At 39.3% G+C, this 16126-nt stretch overlaps 1 protein-coding gene across 1 annotated transcript in view; it reads left to right on the top strand.

The window, feature by feature from the left end:
- The window catches only part of EIF2AK2 (eukaryotic translation initiation factor 2-alpha kinase 2), a 65741-nt gene that overhangs the window by 32964 nt on the left and 16651 nt on the right, over positions 1–16126 (top strand). Inside the window, exons 9-10 of the mRNA XM_006839451.1 lie at positions 1622–1744; positions 9735–9851. Of these exons, the coding sequence (XP_006839514.1) occupies positions 1622–1744; positions 9735–9851 (240 nt within the window). The remainder of the gene's footprint in view (positions 1–1621; positions 1745–9734; positions 9852–16126) is intronic.

Genomic DNA, 16126 nt, shown 5'->3' with positions numbered 1-16126 from the left:
TTAAGTGCCTATCAATGGAAGAATGGATAAACAAATTTTGCTACATACACACAATGGAATATTATGCTACCTTACAAAATAACAGTGAAGCTGCAAAACAACACATGACTTGGATAAATCTTGAGAACATAATGCTGAGTGAAATTACAGGCACAAAAGGACAAATATTGCATAAGACCATTATTGTAAAAGCTTAAGAAAAGATTTCCATACTGAAGGAATAATTCTTTGATGATTACCAGGGAAGGAAGGGAGGGGACAGTAACTCACAGGTTAGGGGACAGATACATGATAGCTTGGGTAATGGGGAGGGCAATGAAAAGGGAAAAAAAGGATTAACTAGTATTTATTAAGCACCTCATATATACTGGTGCTGTGTTAGGCCTTGGGTTTACAGTAGGAACCAATGCAAACAGTTCCTGCTCTCATGGAGTTTTGCCCAGATGATTAACATTAAGGAAACAATTACATGAGTAAGTCTGTAATTACAAACTCTGGTCAGGGTTGTGAAGGCAATGTCATGACATGGTTAGAATCTAAAACAGTCAGGACCCCTATATTTCGAGGGAGGTGTGAGGCAAGATTTCTCTGAGATCACATTTGTGGGGATGCCTGGAGGAAGAGTTAATGCTAGAAGGTGGGGATGTTGGATGCTAGCAGTCAGGAAGAGCATGTGAGAAGGTTAAAGATGGAAAGGGTCTCTGTGAATGTTCAACAGGCTGAGCGAAGTTGAGTATTCAAAGTGCAGTGAGCAAGGGTACAGTACCATGAGGTGAGGTTGGGGTCAAGTCAAGTGGCACTTTTAGGCCATTTAAAGGATGTATTTCTCAGTGTACTATATGCAAAGGCAGTCTCTCTGTGGTTACAGACAACAGTGACATGACCAGATGAAATTTTATCACTGGTTTCTCTGTGGATCTTGGATTGGCATGACTGTATGAGAGGAAGTGGAGTGTCCAGTTAGGAAGGCACTGCATGAGCAGCTAGAAGCTTGGACTAGTGTGAAGATGTTGGAGATATAGAAAAGTGGACAGATTACAGAGAAATATTTGGAAGTAGAGTTCAAGGACCTCATGGTGAAATGTGGGGCATGAGAAGAAGGGGAAAACCACGTAGTTATAAATCTAGGCAGACTTAGAACATGTGCTCATTTATCTAAGGAATAAAATATGGCTGTTCTTAAGCTTTATACTTGTAGTAATATACTTTACCATGATTTTTGTATAGCTAGGAGTTGACTGTGACTCCCTTAGGTAATCTGTTATGTTAAGAGTCTCCATAGGAGGTAGAAAGGGAGGACCTTCTATCTTTTGTGGTTCAAGAATTCTGTGATTATAGACCCTCCTGATTCAAAAGGGGAGAATGTTTGTTATACATTCCATTTGACAAGTGGCATTAAAGGTAAAGGCGTGGTGGCATTGAGATTTGTACCTTAGTATGTTGATGTTGTTAGATACCGTTGAGTCTTTTCCAACTCATAGTAACCCTGCATAGGGTTTCTTAGGAGTGGCTGGTGAATTGAACTGTCGATTTTGTGGTTCCAATCGCTCTTTCAGTCCAGCACATTATCCTGCAGCACCACACCAGGACTTCCTATAATATATGTTATTTATCTTTTAAGGTTTGTTATGGATTTTGAAGAAATAGAACCAATTGGCAAAGGTGGATATGGCCAAGTTTTCAAAGCAAAACACAGAATTGATAAGAAGACTTATGTTGTTAAACGTGTTAAATATAATAATGAGTAAGTAGTAAATGTTCTTTTTTTTTTTAAATGAGAAGATGTGCTGTAACTACCCTATTCTTTTTGTTTCTCTTTTTTCCATTTTCTTCTAACATTTCTTTTTGGTCTTCCTTAAAAATTTCATTTTACCATCAAGAACTTGACTTGATCTCATTATGCCCTGGTTATTTCAGTGTTGTTGTTGGATGCCATTGAGTCAGTTTTGACTCACAGAGACCCTATACACACAGAAAAAAACACTGCTCTCATTTCTTCCTTTTGCTTTAACTGCTCTATTCTGGAAAGCAAGTTTCAGAATCTCTTTTGATATCCATATTGGTCTTTTCCTTCTTTGTTGTCTTCTTAATGATCTTTTGCTTTCTCCCTGTATGATATTCTTAATGTCATCCCACAACTCTTCTGGCCTTTTCCTCCTTTCTTGTCTTCTTAATGACCTTTTGCTTTCTTCCTGTATGCTGGTCATGATATTATCCCACAACTGTTCTGTTCTTTGCGCTTTAGTGTCTAATGCATCAAATCTGTTCTTGAGATGATCTCTAATTTCATGAGGCTATGTTCAAAGTCACATTTTAGCTCTCATGGATTTGTTCTCATTTTCTTCATCTTCAGCCTGAACTTGCATTTGAACAATTGATGGTCTGCTCCTGGCCTTATTTTGATTGGTGATATGGAGCTTTTCCACCAACTCCTTCCACAGATATAATAAATTTGATTTGTTGCATTTGTTGAGGTCTATGTGTATAGTCATCTTTCATGTTGTTTTTAAAAAAGTATTTGCAATGAATAAGTCTTGTAAAATTATATCATGTGATCTCCCTCCAGCATTGCTTCTGTCACCAAGACTATGTTTTCCAACTGCTAATTCTTCTTCTTTGTTTCCAATCTTTGCATTCCAATATGCAGTAATTATCAGTACATCTTGCTTGCATGTTTGATCTATTTCAGACTGAAGAAGATAGAATTCTTCAGCTTCATCATCACTGGCTTTACTGATTGAACCAAAATTTGAATAATAGTGGTATTAGATGGTCTTCCATGTAGGTGTATGGATATTATCCTATCACAGACAGCATAGTATTTAAGCTAGATGTTGAAATGTTGTTTTTGATGATGAATGCAATACCATTCCTCTTTAGTTTGTCTTTCCCAGCATAGTAAACCATATGGTTGTCGGTTTCAAAATGGCAAATATGAGTCTGTTTCAGCTTTGTTGTTGTTGTTGTTGTTAAGTGCCGTCGAGTCGGGTCCGACCCATAGCGACCCTGTACAGGGTTTCCGAGGGTGTAAATCCTTACGGGAGTAGAAAGCCTTATCTTTCTCTGGCAGAGCGTCTGGTAGTTTCGAACCGCTGACCTTAACTGCCTAAAATATTGATCTTTTTGCCTTCTATTTCATTTTGACATCATCCCATTTTCCTAGAGTCATACTTTGTACATTCTATGTTCCAGTTATTAATGGATATTTACTGCTACTTGTCCTCATTTTGAGTTGTGCCCCATTATCAATGAAGGTCCCAAAAGTTTAACTCTCTTCCCGTCTTAAAGGTCAACTCTACTTTAAGGAGGAGCTGTTCCTCAGTTGTATTTTGAGTTCCTTTCAAGATGAGGGGCTTATATTCCGACACTATATCTGACAATATTGTGATGCTATTCTTAATGTTTTGATATTCAATATCTGGTGTTATCTGACAGTATTTTATTCATAAAGTTATCAGTGGTTAAACATTCAGAAATAGCCTCTACTTCTTCCTAGACTGTCTTAGTCTAGAAACTCAACTGAAAACCAAATACCATTGTTGACCTTGCTGGTATTTAAAATACTGGTGGCATACTGTGGTGACATGCCAACCACCACAGTATGGTAAACTGATGGATGAGTGATGGGTTATTTCAATAAAAAGTGAATATTCCATTTACCATCCTTTTGAGACTGTCTTTGTGAATAGAAGCTATAGAATCATACAAAGGAGCTTTAAAAGTTTGTTGGAAGTGGAATTAAAAGATAACAAAAAATTTTCATGACTTTTTGAAGCCCCTTTGTATGCCTAGAAGCAATCTTTGAATTATCCTAATCTTATTTCATTTTACAGATTAGGAGACTGAGATCCAAAGATATGAATGCATTTGTGTAAGGGAAAAGAAAGTTGTCAGTTGCTCTGGTTATCTATTGTTGCATAGTTGTTGTTGTTGTTGTTATGTGCCATGGAGTCGGTTCCGACTCATAGCGACCCTGTACAGAGTTTCCGAGGCTGTAAATCTTTACAGGAGCAGATCGCCTCATCTTTCTTCCGTGGAACCGCTGGTAGTTTCGAACTGCTGACCTTGCAGCTCGCAGCCCGATTCATAACCACTACGCTACCAGAGCTCACCACCCAAATAAGTAGTAGCTTAAAAGAGTTTATGTTATTTCTCATGGTTCTGTGTATTAGTTGGGCTCATTTGGGCAGTTGTCACTAGGAGTCTCCCAAGCATTTGCAATCAGGAGCCAATTAAAAGGTTAAATGGACATCCCAAGTAGATCTCTCACATGGCTAGCAGCTATTGCTGACTGTGGACTGTAAGTTCAGCTGGGCCTGTCTACCACATTGCCTCCACACTCAGGTTTCTCACAATGTAGTGAGTAGTTTCTGAAAGGAGATTGTTCAAGAGGCCAAGAAGAAACAACACGACTTCTGTTAATACAGTATTAGAAGCCTCTGAATGTCACTTCCACCCCATTATATTGGTTAAACAAACCACTAAGTCTAGCTCAGATTCAAGGTAAAGACAAATAGACTCTGGATTTGAGGAGTGGCACAGACAGTAGTTCAAGATTACCAAAGGCTCCATGGGAGAAAGGTGAGGTTTTCTGCTCCTATAAAGATTTACCATCTTGGAAACTCTATACAGGGTCACTGTGAGTCAGAATCAAGTCCACCATGCATAACCACCAACAACCATGTGAGTATAGGGAGGGAAGGAATTGATGATGAACCTCTTTGGAAATCCTGTACAGGGTCGCTATGAGTTGGAACCAACTTGACAACACTTAACAGCAACAACAAACAAATCTTTGGAGTCTACGATACTAACACAGTGGAGATTTAGAATTCATTCTTTTGAATGTCAGTCTAATGTGTTCCCACTATAATGTATTGCTTCCTGTGTTTATTTTATGTATTATCTGCTCTTCTTTTCTTTAATAACATGTTCCCCAGTGAACCAATCTGACTTTTAGATTTCTGGCAGTTGTTACTGTGTACAACTTTGCCAGACTGATCCCTCAGGGATTACAGATGAGAACAGGATCTAATCTAAGGGAAAATAGCAAGAGTAAAAGAGAAGAGTAGACAAGGAGTCTTAAGTACTCCTCACACCAGTCAATCAATCATTGTCTTGTACAGTGCTTTGCAGTTGAAATACACTCATACTTATCATCAGAACAATTCTTTGGGGAGAAAAGGTTGAACTGCTTTTTAGAAGGCGATACATTTTTGTTTATACTGATGAGAAATTTGGCAACAATTACGGGTGATGGTTGTACAACATGATTAAGTTGAATGATATTACTAAATTGTATACATGAAAATGTTGACTTGTCAAATGTTGCATTATACCTTTACAGCAATTTTTATTAAAAAAAGTTTTTTCCTTCTTCATTGTTTTAATTAATAGGAATGAAGCTGTTTCCTCCATTAACTAGCAATCTTTTATGACAATACTCAGAGTTGATAAGGTCATTTCTGGTCCCTTTGTAAATTGGTACAACGTTTTTAAAATTGCAAATATTACTCTAGAGCCATAAATATATTTATGGTTTTGACCCAGAGACATCATATCTGGGAACTTACTGTAAGAGCCTTGTCTGAATTATGGAAAAAACTATAAAAGAAGATATAAATCAGTGTTATTTATAATAGTGAAAAATTAGAGCAAACAAAATTGTAGAGAAAGTTATTTGTTATTCTTTCCCCTTGTTGCTGTTAAGTGTTGTTGAGCCAACTCCAACCCAGAGCAACCCTGTATAAGGTTTCCAAGGAGCAATTGGTGAGCTTGAACTGCCGATCTTGTGGTTCAAACCGACTTTGTAGTCAAGTGCATTAACCCACAGCGCCACACCAGGACTCTGTTCTTTCCTCTAATCAGTGGTTATTTTGCAACTGTTAAAAATGAGGGTTCTGTCTTCAGCCTGTAACTGATTGGAACACTTAAAAGGGGTTTTAGAACTTGTCCAGTGAAATAGGCTTCTTGTGGAGCCTTTGTAGTGTATAGGACCTTAAGTGGAATCCTGAGCTCCATCCAGAACCTTCTGAGTTGGGAGATTCCCACTTGAAAGGACATGCAGACCAACCCGGATTAGCTAGAGGAACAGAAGATACTTCTTGAAAGAAGCACCAGCAGGAAATAAAACAAAACAGAGAAACAAAAAATGGCAGACTGTTTGACCATTACAAGAAAAAGCAAGCTGTTTGCCTAGGAGCCATCAAGTCCCTTTAGGACAAATCCTACTCCAAGACTGAAACTCAAAGGGAACACATGAGTAAGCATGTAAGCTCGCTGGTGATCGCATTGGTCTGCTTGTGACTGGAAGTCGGGGAAAGGCAGTAATAAAGACAGGGGCTGAGTGCAACCATATTCCATAGACTCCTGTTGACCTTGAGTAGAGAGAGAGAGAAGAGGAAGGGCTGGTAGGTTTGAAGTTTGGGGATACTTGGGAACTGAGCCCATGGACACTGACCTAACTACCGTGGGCTAGAGCTGAGAGTGAAGTCGGGGGTAGGCACGCAAAAATGCCCAAACTTGCAAATAGTGCCTATTCAACTTAGTTCGATGGCTTGATGATCAGAACTGGACTAGAAGGAGATAAAGAAGTTTGATACAGGAAGCAAATATAAATTGCTACAATTTGATGACCTTGACCTTTACTTGTGGATGTAGTAGCTTAAAATATCAACTGAGAGGGAAAGAGTCTTCACATCAAGGATCAAGCCTATCCCCTCAGTATACAGGATTGATAGGGTCAGGCAACTTAAACATTCGCTACCTAAAATGGGGGACTATCAAGGCACAAAGTAGCTAGCTTGCAAGTTTTCAAGAGGGAGTTTAGTTTCAGAGTGAATGGAGAGAGAGGTGGTTGTTGTTGTTGAATGCCATTGAGTCGATTCAGACCCATAGAGACCTTGTATAGGGTTTCTAAGAGCAGCTAGCTGGTGAGCTTGAACCACCAACCTTGCAGTTCATACGACTTTGCAGTCTGATGCATTAGCCCTCAGCGCCACAGTACACAGGGTTGATAGGGACAGGCAACTTAGATATTCGCTACCTAAAATGGGGACTATAAATGCATGAAGTAACTGGCTTAAAAGTTTTCAAGAGGGAGTTTAGTTTCAGAGTGAACGGTGGAGATTCAGAGTATGGAAAGAAAGAACCTGATTTTTATGTTGGTTCTTTTTACAGGTCAAAACATTTCAGTTATTTGTAAACCATAGCTTTATAAAGACAGAATATTTAAAGAACTGGAATAGAGCATTGAAAATAGAGAAATGAAAGTTATGATGATCCTTGTTAATGTGTTTTCTTACAAAATTAAGTATCCATGTTAAAAAATCAAATCATACTTTTTGGTGAATAAGTAATGCAGACTGAAAAATGTCAGCCCCTGGAGGAGGTATAAATGAGAGTTACATACAGGAATCAGTGAACTGCAGGCATGCAATGCTTAAGATCTGACTGCATATACATCTGTTATCCCCAAAGGTTATAATAGAATTCAGAAAACCTAGTTGGAGAGTGTGACTTAATGGATTTACTTTGCTAAGTGTGGATATCTGTCTCTCAGGAGCTCCCAGGCCCCCTGTCTGAATCAAGCAGAAGGAGGAGGCACCAGGCCCATCCACGGTTATCTATCCTATGATGCTTGACTCAGGCAGGGGCCATGCAGACACTGCTGGAGCCACTGCTGGCCAAGGCCACTGCCCCACTCAGTTGGGCACCTTGCACATGACACAGGGTGCCCAAGGCCACAGGTCCTCTTACAGTGGCAGCTGCTTAACAGCAGGTGATGGCTGAAGGAGTGGTGGGTGAAGGAGGAAAAAGTGGTGGGTGGGCAGAGGTAGACAAATGTAAAGTCCCTTACTGTTGATGTTATTCCTGTTGCTAAGTGCCGTGGAGTTGGTTCCAACTGATAGTGATTCTGTATAGCATTTCCAAGAAGTGGCTGGTAGGTTTGAACCAGTAGCCTTGCAGCTAGCATTCCAATGCTTATCCTTTAGCTCCCCACCAGGGCAACAAAGGCAGGAAGGAAGGGAAGGGAGCCCAAGGTGAGGCTCTGAGACCTGGTGGTGAACATGCAGGACCTCAGTGGTGAAACCAAGGTTTTTTCACAGTCCCTCCACACAGCAGTACAGACCTGGGCCCCACTGGCAACCATCTTTCATGCCTCTCTCCTGTGTAATGATAATAAAGTATTCCCACAATGGCCAAGACGCCTACTGACCTACTTCAGAACGCATTGTGGGCTGGTGGAGGTTAAGGAATGCATACCTGTATTTTAACTGAAGGTGGTATATGCCAAAAAACAAACCCACTGCCCTCAAGCCAATTCCAACTCATTATACTATTATTACTACATTTTTTGTATTTTTGAAATCTTACATAAACATTTACAAATTATCTTCGTTTTCTAATGCTGTTATAATAGAAATACCACAAGTGGATGGTTTTAATAAACAGAAATTTATTCTCTCATAGTTTAGGAGACTCAAAGTCCAAATTCAGAGTGCCAGATTTAGAGAGACTCTTTCTTCATTATCTCTGGAAGAAGGTCCTTGTCTCTTCAGCTTCTGGATCCTTAGAGATCGCCATGTGTTTTGGCAGCTATCTTATCTCATTATTCCTCACATATTTCATTTCTTTTCTTTCTCAAAAGAGATTGACTCACAATATACCACACAGTAACCTTGTTTCAATAGCATAAAGAAAACCCATTCCCAAATGGGATTATAACCACCTAGAGGTTTTTTATAACCACATTTTTTGAGGGGACCCAATTCAATTCATAATACTAATTATGGTTACACAGATTATATAACAAGGAAAATCATAAACATTATATACTAACATTACAAATACATAAAAATGTTTGAAGAAAGACTATAAGAACAACCCAATCTAATAATACTGTTTTAGAATTGTTGAAGTTTAAAATTTTTCTTTATTGTTAATAGATTTTTCTGTATTTTTATATAAAATTTTTGTTATAGATTGTATGTAGTACAGTTAAAAAATGAAAAAGCCCACTAGCATCAAATTGATTTTGTTTTGTTGTTGTTAAGTGCCTTCAAGTCGGTGTTGACACATAGCTATCTTGTATAGGGTTTCCAAGGAGCGGCTGGTGAGTTTGAACTGCCAACCTTGAGATTCAGACCAAACTTGTGGTCAAGCACTTATCCTACAGCGCTGCAGAAGATTTTTAGTGTAAAAAAAAAAAATTGCAAAATATTGCTTATTCTTCCTCACTCTTGAAATCTCAGATTTATTTGCTTTGTTTAGTGTGGAATTGTCTTACTTCTTAACTATACAATACTGTAAAGCCCCCACCATGCACAATGAAGTCTCACATGTGTTTTTACCAACAACAGACAAAACATAATTTATGAATTATCTCCCAAAATTGCATCATTGGTATTTCAACTGCTACTATAAGTGATTTTTAAAATTGGTGTTTGAAACTATTAAAGTCACTGCTCTCTCGTTTATGAGTATGTGAACAGCGATGCTTTTTCTGTATGTTTACTTTTCCTGGCTTTATCTTTGGCCTATAAGCTCTGTGAGGGCCAACTTCTCCTTTTCAGAAATTCTAAAACTTCCATTCAAAAACTCAAGGCGTGGAAACCACAGGCACTGTTTTAATAAGTTAGTGGAGATAGTTGTCTCCTACTACTCGAGGATTTTTGTAATTGTTATCAGAGATGCATATTGACACTTTTATTTTCCCTTTTCCTTCTAACTAGGAAAGTAGAGCGTGAAGTAAAAGCATTGGCAAATCTTAATCATGAAAATATTGTTCACTACCATTGTTGTTGGGATGGACATGACTATGACCCAACTGAAAGCAGGAATAATTCAAGGTAACTAAAAACGAATTTTCATAGCCATAATGGGACAGAAGGAAATGATCATTTACTGTGGGGGAGCAGGAAAGGAGGCACTTGGTAGGGCCCTAAGCTCTCACATGTAATAATCACGACCACCCTTAGAGGCACTGTTTTCTTTCCATTCTGCAGGTAAGGAGACAATGAGTAATTTCTCTCATTTTCTTTTTGATCCATACTTGCTTTTTTGTTCTAAAAAAATAAAGCAAAACCTTTTATTTTTATTTTTTTTTTTGTCCACAGCTGTTTTCAAAACCCCAGGTTTCAGTCTCCTGACTCTCTTGTTTAATGTGTAATCTTGGTCACAAGCCCCTCCTTTCAGTACAGTATATGAATCTTGTAAGGAAAATTTTAACATGTTTTAGATGTTGTATCTGGAGGTTCCTTCCTTGGCTGTCAGCTTTTTCAGCCCTTCTCTTAGGCCTCTGGTAGGAGGGGTGTTGTCAAGAGGCATCTGTCAGATGTAACCACAGCTCTGGTAGCGTAGTGGTTACAAATCAGGCTGCAAACTGCAAAGTCAACAGTTCGAAACTACCAGCTGTTCCGTCGGAGAAAGATGAGGCTTTCTGCTCCCGTAAAGATTTACAGCCTTGGAAACCCTGTATAGGGTCGCTATGAGTCGGAAACCGACTCCGGGGCACATAACCACCACCACCATAGTGCGTTGGTAGGCCTTAGAAATCATTTTAAGACAATGAGCTGTGGTGGGAGCACTACCTTTCATCACTCACGTGTTGTCTCAGTAAGGGACTGCCAGAGTCAGAAGGTTCAAAAGACATGGCATCTGCATCTGCCTGATACAGTTAAAAGTTGCCCCATGTTTCTTGGGGATTCTCCTTTCATGGAAATCCTGAGGCCACTGGAAACCTGTACACTCACTGTCTCCTGAAAGACAATGCATCCTATGTAGCCGAGAAGTTTATTTTCAGTTCAGAAGTTATTAACTATCAGCGTTTAGGACTTCTTCAGTTTTCAGCAAATACTTGGCTGCCTCTTCCTATTTTCTAGTCAGTATGTGCAAAGAATATAAATTAATATGGAGACCAACTTAGTTCAGAGAAACTATAAAATATGGTTAGCAAAGCCAGTCCTCCAGCTTATACCTTATAACATATTGTTGGCACTTCCCTTAGTGGATCAAACTTGTTTGGTTGTTTTAGATTTTGTTTTCCTTTTATCTCTCTGCTATTAGGTGCTATTCCCCATTATGGTAACTCAGTTTTGTTTGTTTTTTTACTGCTAGATGCCTTTCATGAAATAGATGTTCAATAGATCAATAATGAATTAAAATATTTCAAATTCTCTGGTTTACATCCAAAACCATCGCCATACCAGACATCCATATTGGAGACATTCAAAGCAAATTGTCCTCAGAATAGGATTGTTAAGGAGCCCTGGTGGACCAATAGTTAAGCACTTGGCAACTAACTGAAAGGCTAGCAGTTCAAATCCACTAGCCATTCCATGGGAGAAAAGAATTGATGTACTCCGGTAAAGATTATAGTCTAGGAAACCCTATGATGAAGTTCTACACTGTCCTGTAGCTATGGGTCAGTAACAGCAGCATTCAACAACAACATAGGATGGTTATTTCAGAATTATAGGAAATAGTAATAACTCAATACATAGCTATTTAATTTCAAAATTTATGTTTGGAAGGCAAAGATAGTTGTTGAGAACAAACAAGATGGCGGATCAGGTAGAAGTGCAGTGAGGATCTCCGTCAGCAACAACACAGAATACCAGACCAAACAGGCTTAGGGGATGTTGTCAAAACTCGGAACCACATATAAAGCAATATTTATAAGGTTGGAAAGCTTACAGCTAGGAGAATTTGTAGCAGAAGCAAGAAATCCATTGATTTGTAATTCAAGGCGCTCAGCTGCTCCCGGAGCCACCATCTTGGGCAAGACCAAGTGGGGGAAGGATCAGAGCTGCCATGGATGCCTAACAGAACCTCAGAGATAAAGGTGTGGACTTTTTTTTTTTTGTACATGTTTACTGGTCTCATGCTGTGTGCGCACCTCCAATATGGTGACTAAAGGTGGTGCCTGAGCGAGTGGACACCCCACCCCACCCTCAGAGGGTTTTACTACACAGGTGCATAGATCTCCTCAAAATTTAAAGTGACAGTTTCCACTTAAAACCAAACGGCAGTGCAAAACGGCTACAGCTGGCCCTGAACTATGTATCACTAGGAAAAAGGCCTGAATGGGGATTGTGGAGTGGGACAGGCAGACTAAAAAGGAAATAGGCTGAAAATTAAATACTGAGTCACATCACAACAACCAACAGTAGCATCTTGAAATTTCTCAGGAAGAAGAGTGAAAAGAGAAGCCCATCGCCTGATCACATCTACCTAGAGACAATCAGAAATCATGAAAAATACCAAAATACCTACCTTTCTAAGTATTACGGCCACAGATTACTCCTGAATATGCCCCCCCCCCAAAAAAAAACACACAAAAAACAGAAGCAGATGACCATATCAGCACATGTCCAGAAACAAGATAAAGTGATTGAGGCAAATGAGCTGGAAGTAGACCTACACTGCATACTGGAAGATGGGCAGGCTTTGGAAATGCCTGAGAGGGAATTCAGAAAAATGATTATAAAATATATCAAAACACTATATAATGGAGTTTAGAAAAATAAGGAAGAAGTTAGGAAAGTGCTACAGAAACAATCAAATAAGATAGATACAGCATTGGAAACAACTCAAAACCTACGAAAGAGGTCCAAACGATTAATAATAGAATATCAGAAATGGACAATACACTGAAAAGGCAAAGGAGTAGAATTGAAGAGATAGAAGCCAGAACTAGTGAACTAGAAGATAAATCTTTCTACACTGCTAAGATAGAAGAGCAAGCAGGAAAAAGGATTAAAAAAATCTGAAGAAGGTCTAAGATTCATGTTGGATAACATAAAGAGGAATAACTTCAGAATTATCTGCATTCCTGAGCAGGAAGAATCATACAAGTCCACAGAGGAGATAGTTGAAGAGCTACTGGAAGAAAATTTCCCTAACATCCTGAAAAGCGAAAAGATAAGCATTCAAGAATCTCAGCAAACCCCAGGAATGACAGACCCTAAAAGACAATCACCAAAACATATAATAATCAGCTTTCCAAAATGAAAGATAAGGACAGAATCCTGAAAGCAGCTAGGGAAAAGAGAAATATAACATACAAAGGTAAACAAATCAGATTAAGCTCGGCTCTCTCAACAGAAACAGTACAGGCAAGAAGGCAATGGGGAGACATATATAAAACTCAAATTCTGAAAGAAAAAAACTGCCACCTAAGAATCCTCTTCCCAGCAAAGCTGTTTATAAAATACAATGGTGTAATCAAAACATTCTAGAATAAACAGAAGATAAGGGATTTTGCTAAAGCCAACCCTGCTATGAAAAACATCCAAAAGGAAGTTTTGTGGACTGAGAACCAACAAGAACAGATTACAGGATAAAATAGACTGTCTTAAATGAAATATAAGGTAACCACAACGGGAGGGTTAGGTTGGGGAGATTAGGGAGAAGTGGGGTTGGGAAGGGAGGTTTAGTCCAGGTGTTGAGGGTAATACAAGAAGGGGGAGGAGGTGGAAGAACAAAACAGATGGGGGAACACTGAGACAGGTTTGCATAGGATAAGTGGGACAGAGGTAAATAGTGATGCATGCTCAACCTTGGAACAACAGAGCTCTGTGATACAGGGATCTAGGCATAGTTTGAATAGGGGACATAATACTAAAATGCTTGACTGTCTTATGAATATTGATTTCCCTTGCCTACTATTGTAAAATAGACACTTTGAGTGGAAAGGAATGTTGGGAAACATGATTTGATTACAGAAAACTTGTAACTTCGTCTTCAGCCTATAACTAATTGGAATACCTAAAAGGGGTTCTAGAACTTGCCCAATGAAATAGGCCTCTTGAGGAGCCTTTGCAGAGTGTAAGATCTTAGATGGACTCCTGAGTCCCATCCAGAACCTTCTGAGGAGGGACATCCCCACTAGAAAGAACAAGCAGACCAGGCCTGGAACAGCTAGAGTGACAGAAGATACATCTTCAAAGAAAGATCATCAGGAAAACCCCTCCAAAAAAATGTCAGCATGACTGGCTACTACAAGAATAAGCAAGCTGTTCACCAGGAAGACATCAAGGCAATCAATCAAGTTGCTTCAAGATAAACTCCCCTCTAAGACTGAAATTCAAAGGGAACACATGGACAGCCTTGTAAGCTTGCTGATGACCACATTGGTCTTACTGGTGAGTGGAAGAGGGGGAAAGGCAGCAATGAAGAAATGGGCTGAGTTCAACCACAGTCCATTAATCTTGTTGACCTGGACATGAGAGAGAGAAAAGAAAGGGCTGATTGGTCCATAGTGTAGTGAAACCTGGGGACACTTGAGCCCATGGACAAGGACATAGCCACAGAGGACTAGAGCTAAGAGTGAAGTAAAGGGAGATGCACAAGGACACCCAAACTTGCCTACAATACCCATTTGATCTAGCCTCAATGGCTTGATAATCAGAACTCAACTAGAGAAAGATTACAAAACCACCCCCCCCAAAAAAAAATTTTTTTTTTGATAAAGGAAACAAAAGTAAATTGCTACAATTTGAAGAACATCATCTATACTCATGGAGATAGTAACTCTAAATACCAACAGAGAGGGAAGGAGTGTTCACATCAAGTATCAATGCTATCCCCTCTGTACACAGGGTAGATAGGGACAGGCAACTTAGACATTGGCTACCTAAAATGAGGGAGCAATACAGGCATGAAGTGACTGGCTTACACAGTTTCAAGAGGGAGTTTAGTTTAATAGTGTGTGGGGAAGGAAGATAGAGTCCCCACTGAATAGTTTTCATCTTGTCTAGATAGGTCTGGTGAAAAGACATTGGGATAAGATTCCCAGTCTTATCAGCTGGTGACCTTGAACCGCCAACCTTGTGGTTCAAACTGACTTTGCAGTGCACCACATGAACCCACGGAGCCACACCAGGAAACCCTATGGGGGACAGTTCTACTCTGTTCTACAAGGTTGGAATCAATTCCTTGGCCACAGATTTTTGCACAGAATAAAGGAGAACAGAAAGCAGTAATCAGAAAATATGGAATACTACTATGGAGTCCTGGTGTGGTGCTGTGGGTTAATGCGCCAGATTGCAAAGCCATTTGAACTGCAAGGTCAGTGGTTCAAGCTCACCAGCTGCTCCTTGGAAACCCTATACAGGGTTGCTATGGGTCGGAACGCACTTAACAACAACAACAACTATGGGTCATCCTGAAGCATTGTGATTAACCCTGATGGGTGAGTCCCCTAGGATACTTTCAGAAGTGAGAGGACTGATAGAACCACCAGAGAGATAGGGAGATTTGAGGGCAGAGAGGGTAATTGCTTCATTTTTCAGTTGGGGCACAGATTCTTGATAGGGATCCAGATTTCCCAGGATATAGTACAACCGGATAAGATTCATTTCTGTGGAGAATCTAGTTTCAGTATAATTGCTACTTTTTTGAAGAAAATGTAACATTTTCTCCTGTATTATTAATATGTTCTCTTATCCTTTGGTTTCCTTTATGCTTACCTGAGGATCGTTGGAAGATCATTGCCACACATTCAGAGGCTGCCTAGAGAGCCCTGGAGTGATTTCTCACAGTCCAATAAGCCCCAGTCTTCCTTCAGCAGCCTATGTGTTAGATTTGGCAAAAAATCTTAGAGGTTTCAGAGGGAATTCTTTAATATCTTGTGGTTTTCCTCTAGTTTCTGTCAGGACCTACACACTTAGTGCCATGGCCCTAGAGTTTTGTATATTGACCCCATTATTTAAAGGCCTAACTAAGATTTGATACTTGAAAGCAGTTGGATACAGATTTTGTGCTCACCAATAGCTGTTAAAGGTTTGTTAAAAAGACCTTCTATTTTTTCCTGATGCCATCTGTGGTAGATTTCTCCTCTTTCTCCTGTGGATTTTGCAATGATAAAAACTGCTGTGAGGCTGGAACTTTTTCATCTAGGAAAATCTTGTCAATGTCTGAACATTTGGTTTATGTAGATTTTTTGCATCTTCTGATTAGGAACACACACAAGAATCAAACAACAAATTAAACCCTGATTTTAAAGGCTATCAGATTTGCTTTCAAACTCTTAAAAAGTTCTGTATCCTTATGTGAAGTTCAAGATAAAAATTTTTGAACAGTTTTGATTGAAAATAGGCTATTACTTACATTTATATGTATA

The sequence above is a fragment of the Chrysochloris asiatica genome, unplaced genomic scaffold (assembly GCF_000296735.1).
Source record: "Chrysochloris asiatica unplaced genomic scaffold, ChrAsi1.0 scaffold00024, whole genome shotgun sequence".
NCBI lineage: Eukaryota > Metazoa > Chordata > Mammalia > Afrosoricida > Chrysochloridae > Chrysochloris > Chrysochloris asiatica.
This window is presented reverse-complemented; position numbering and strand designations above follow the sequence as displayed.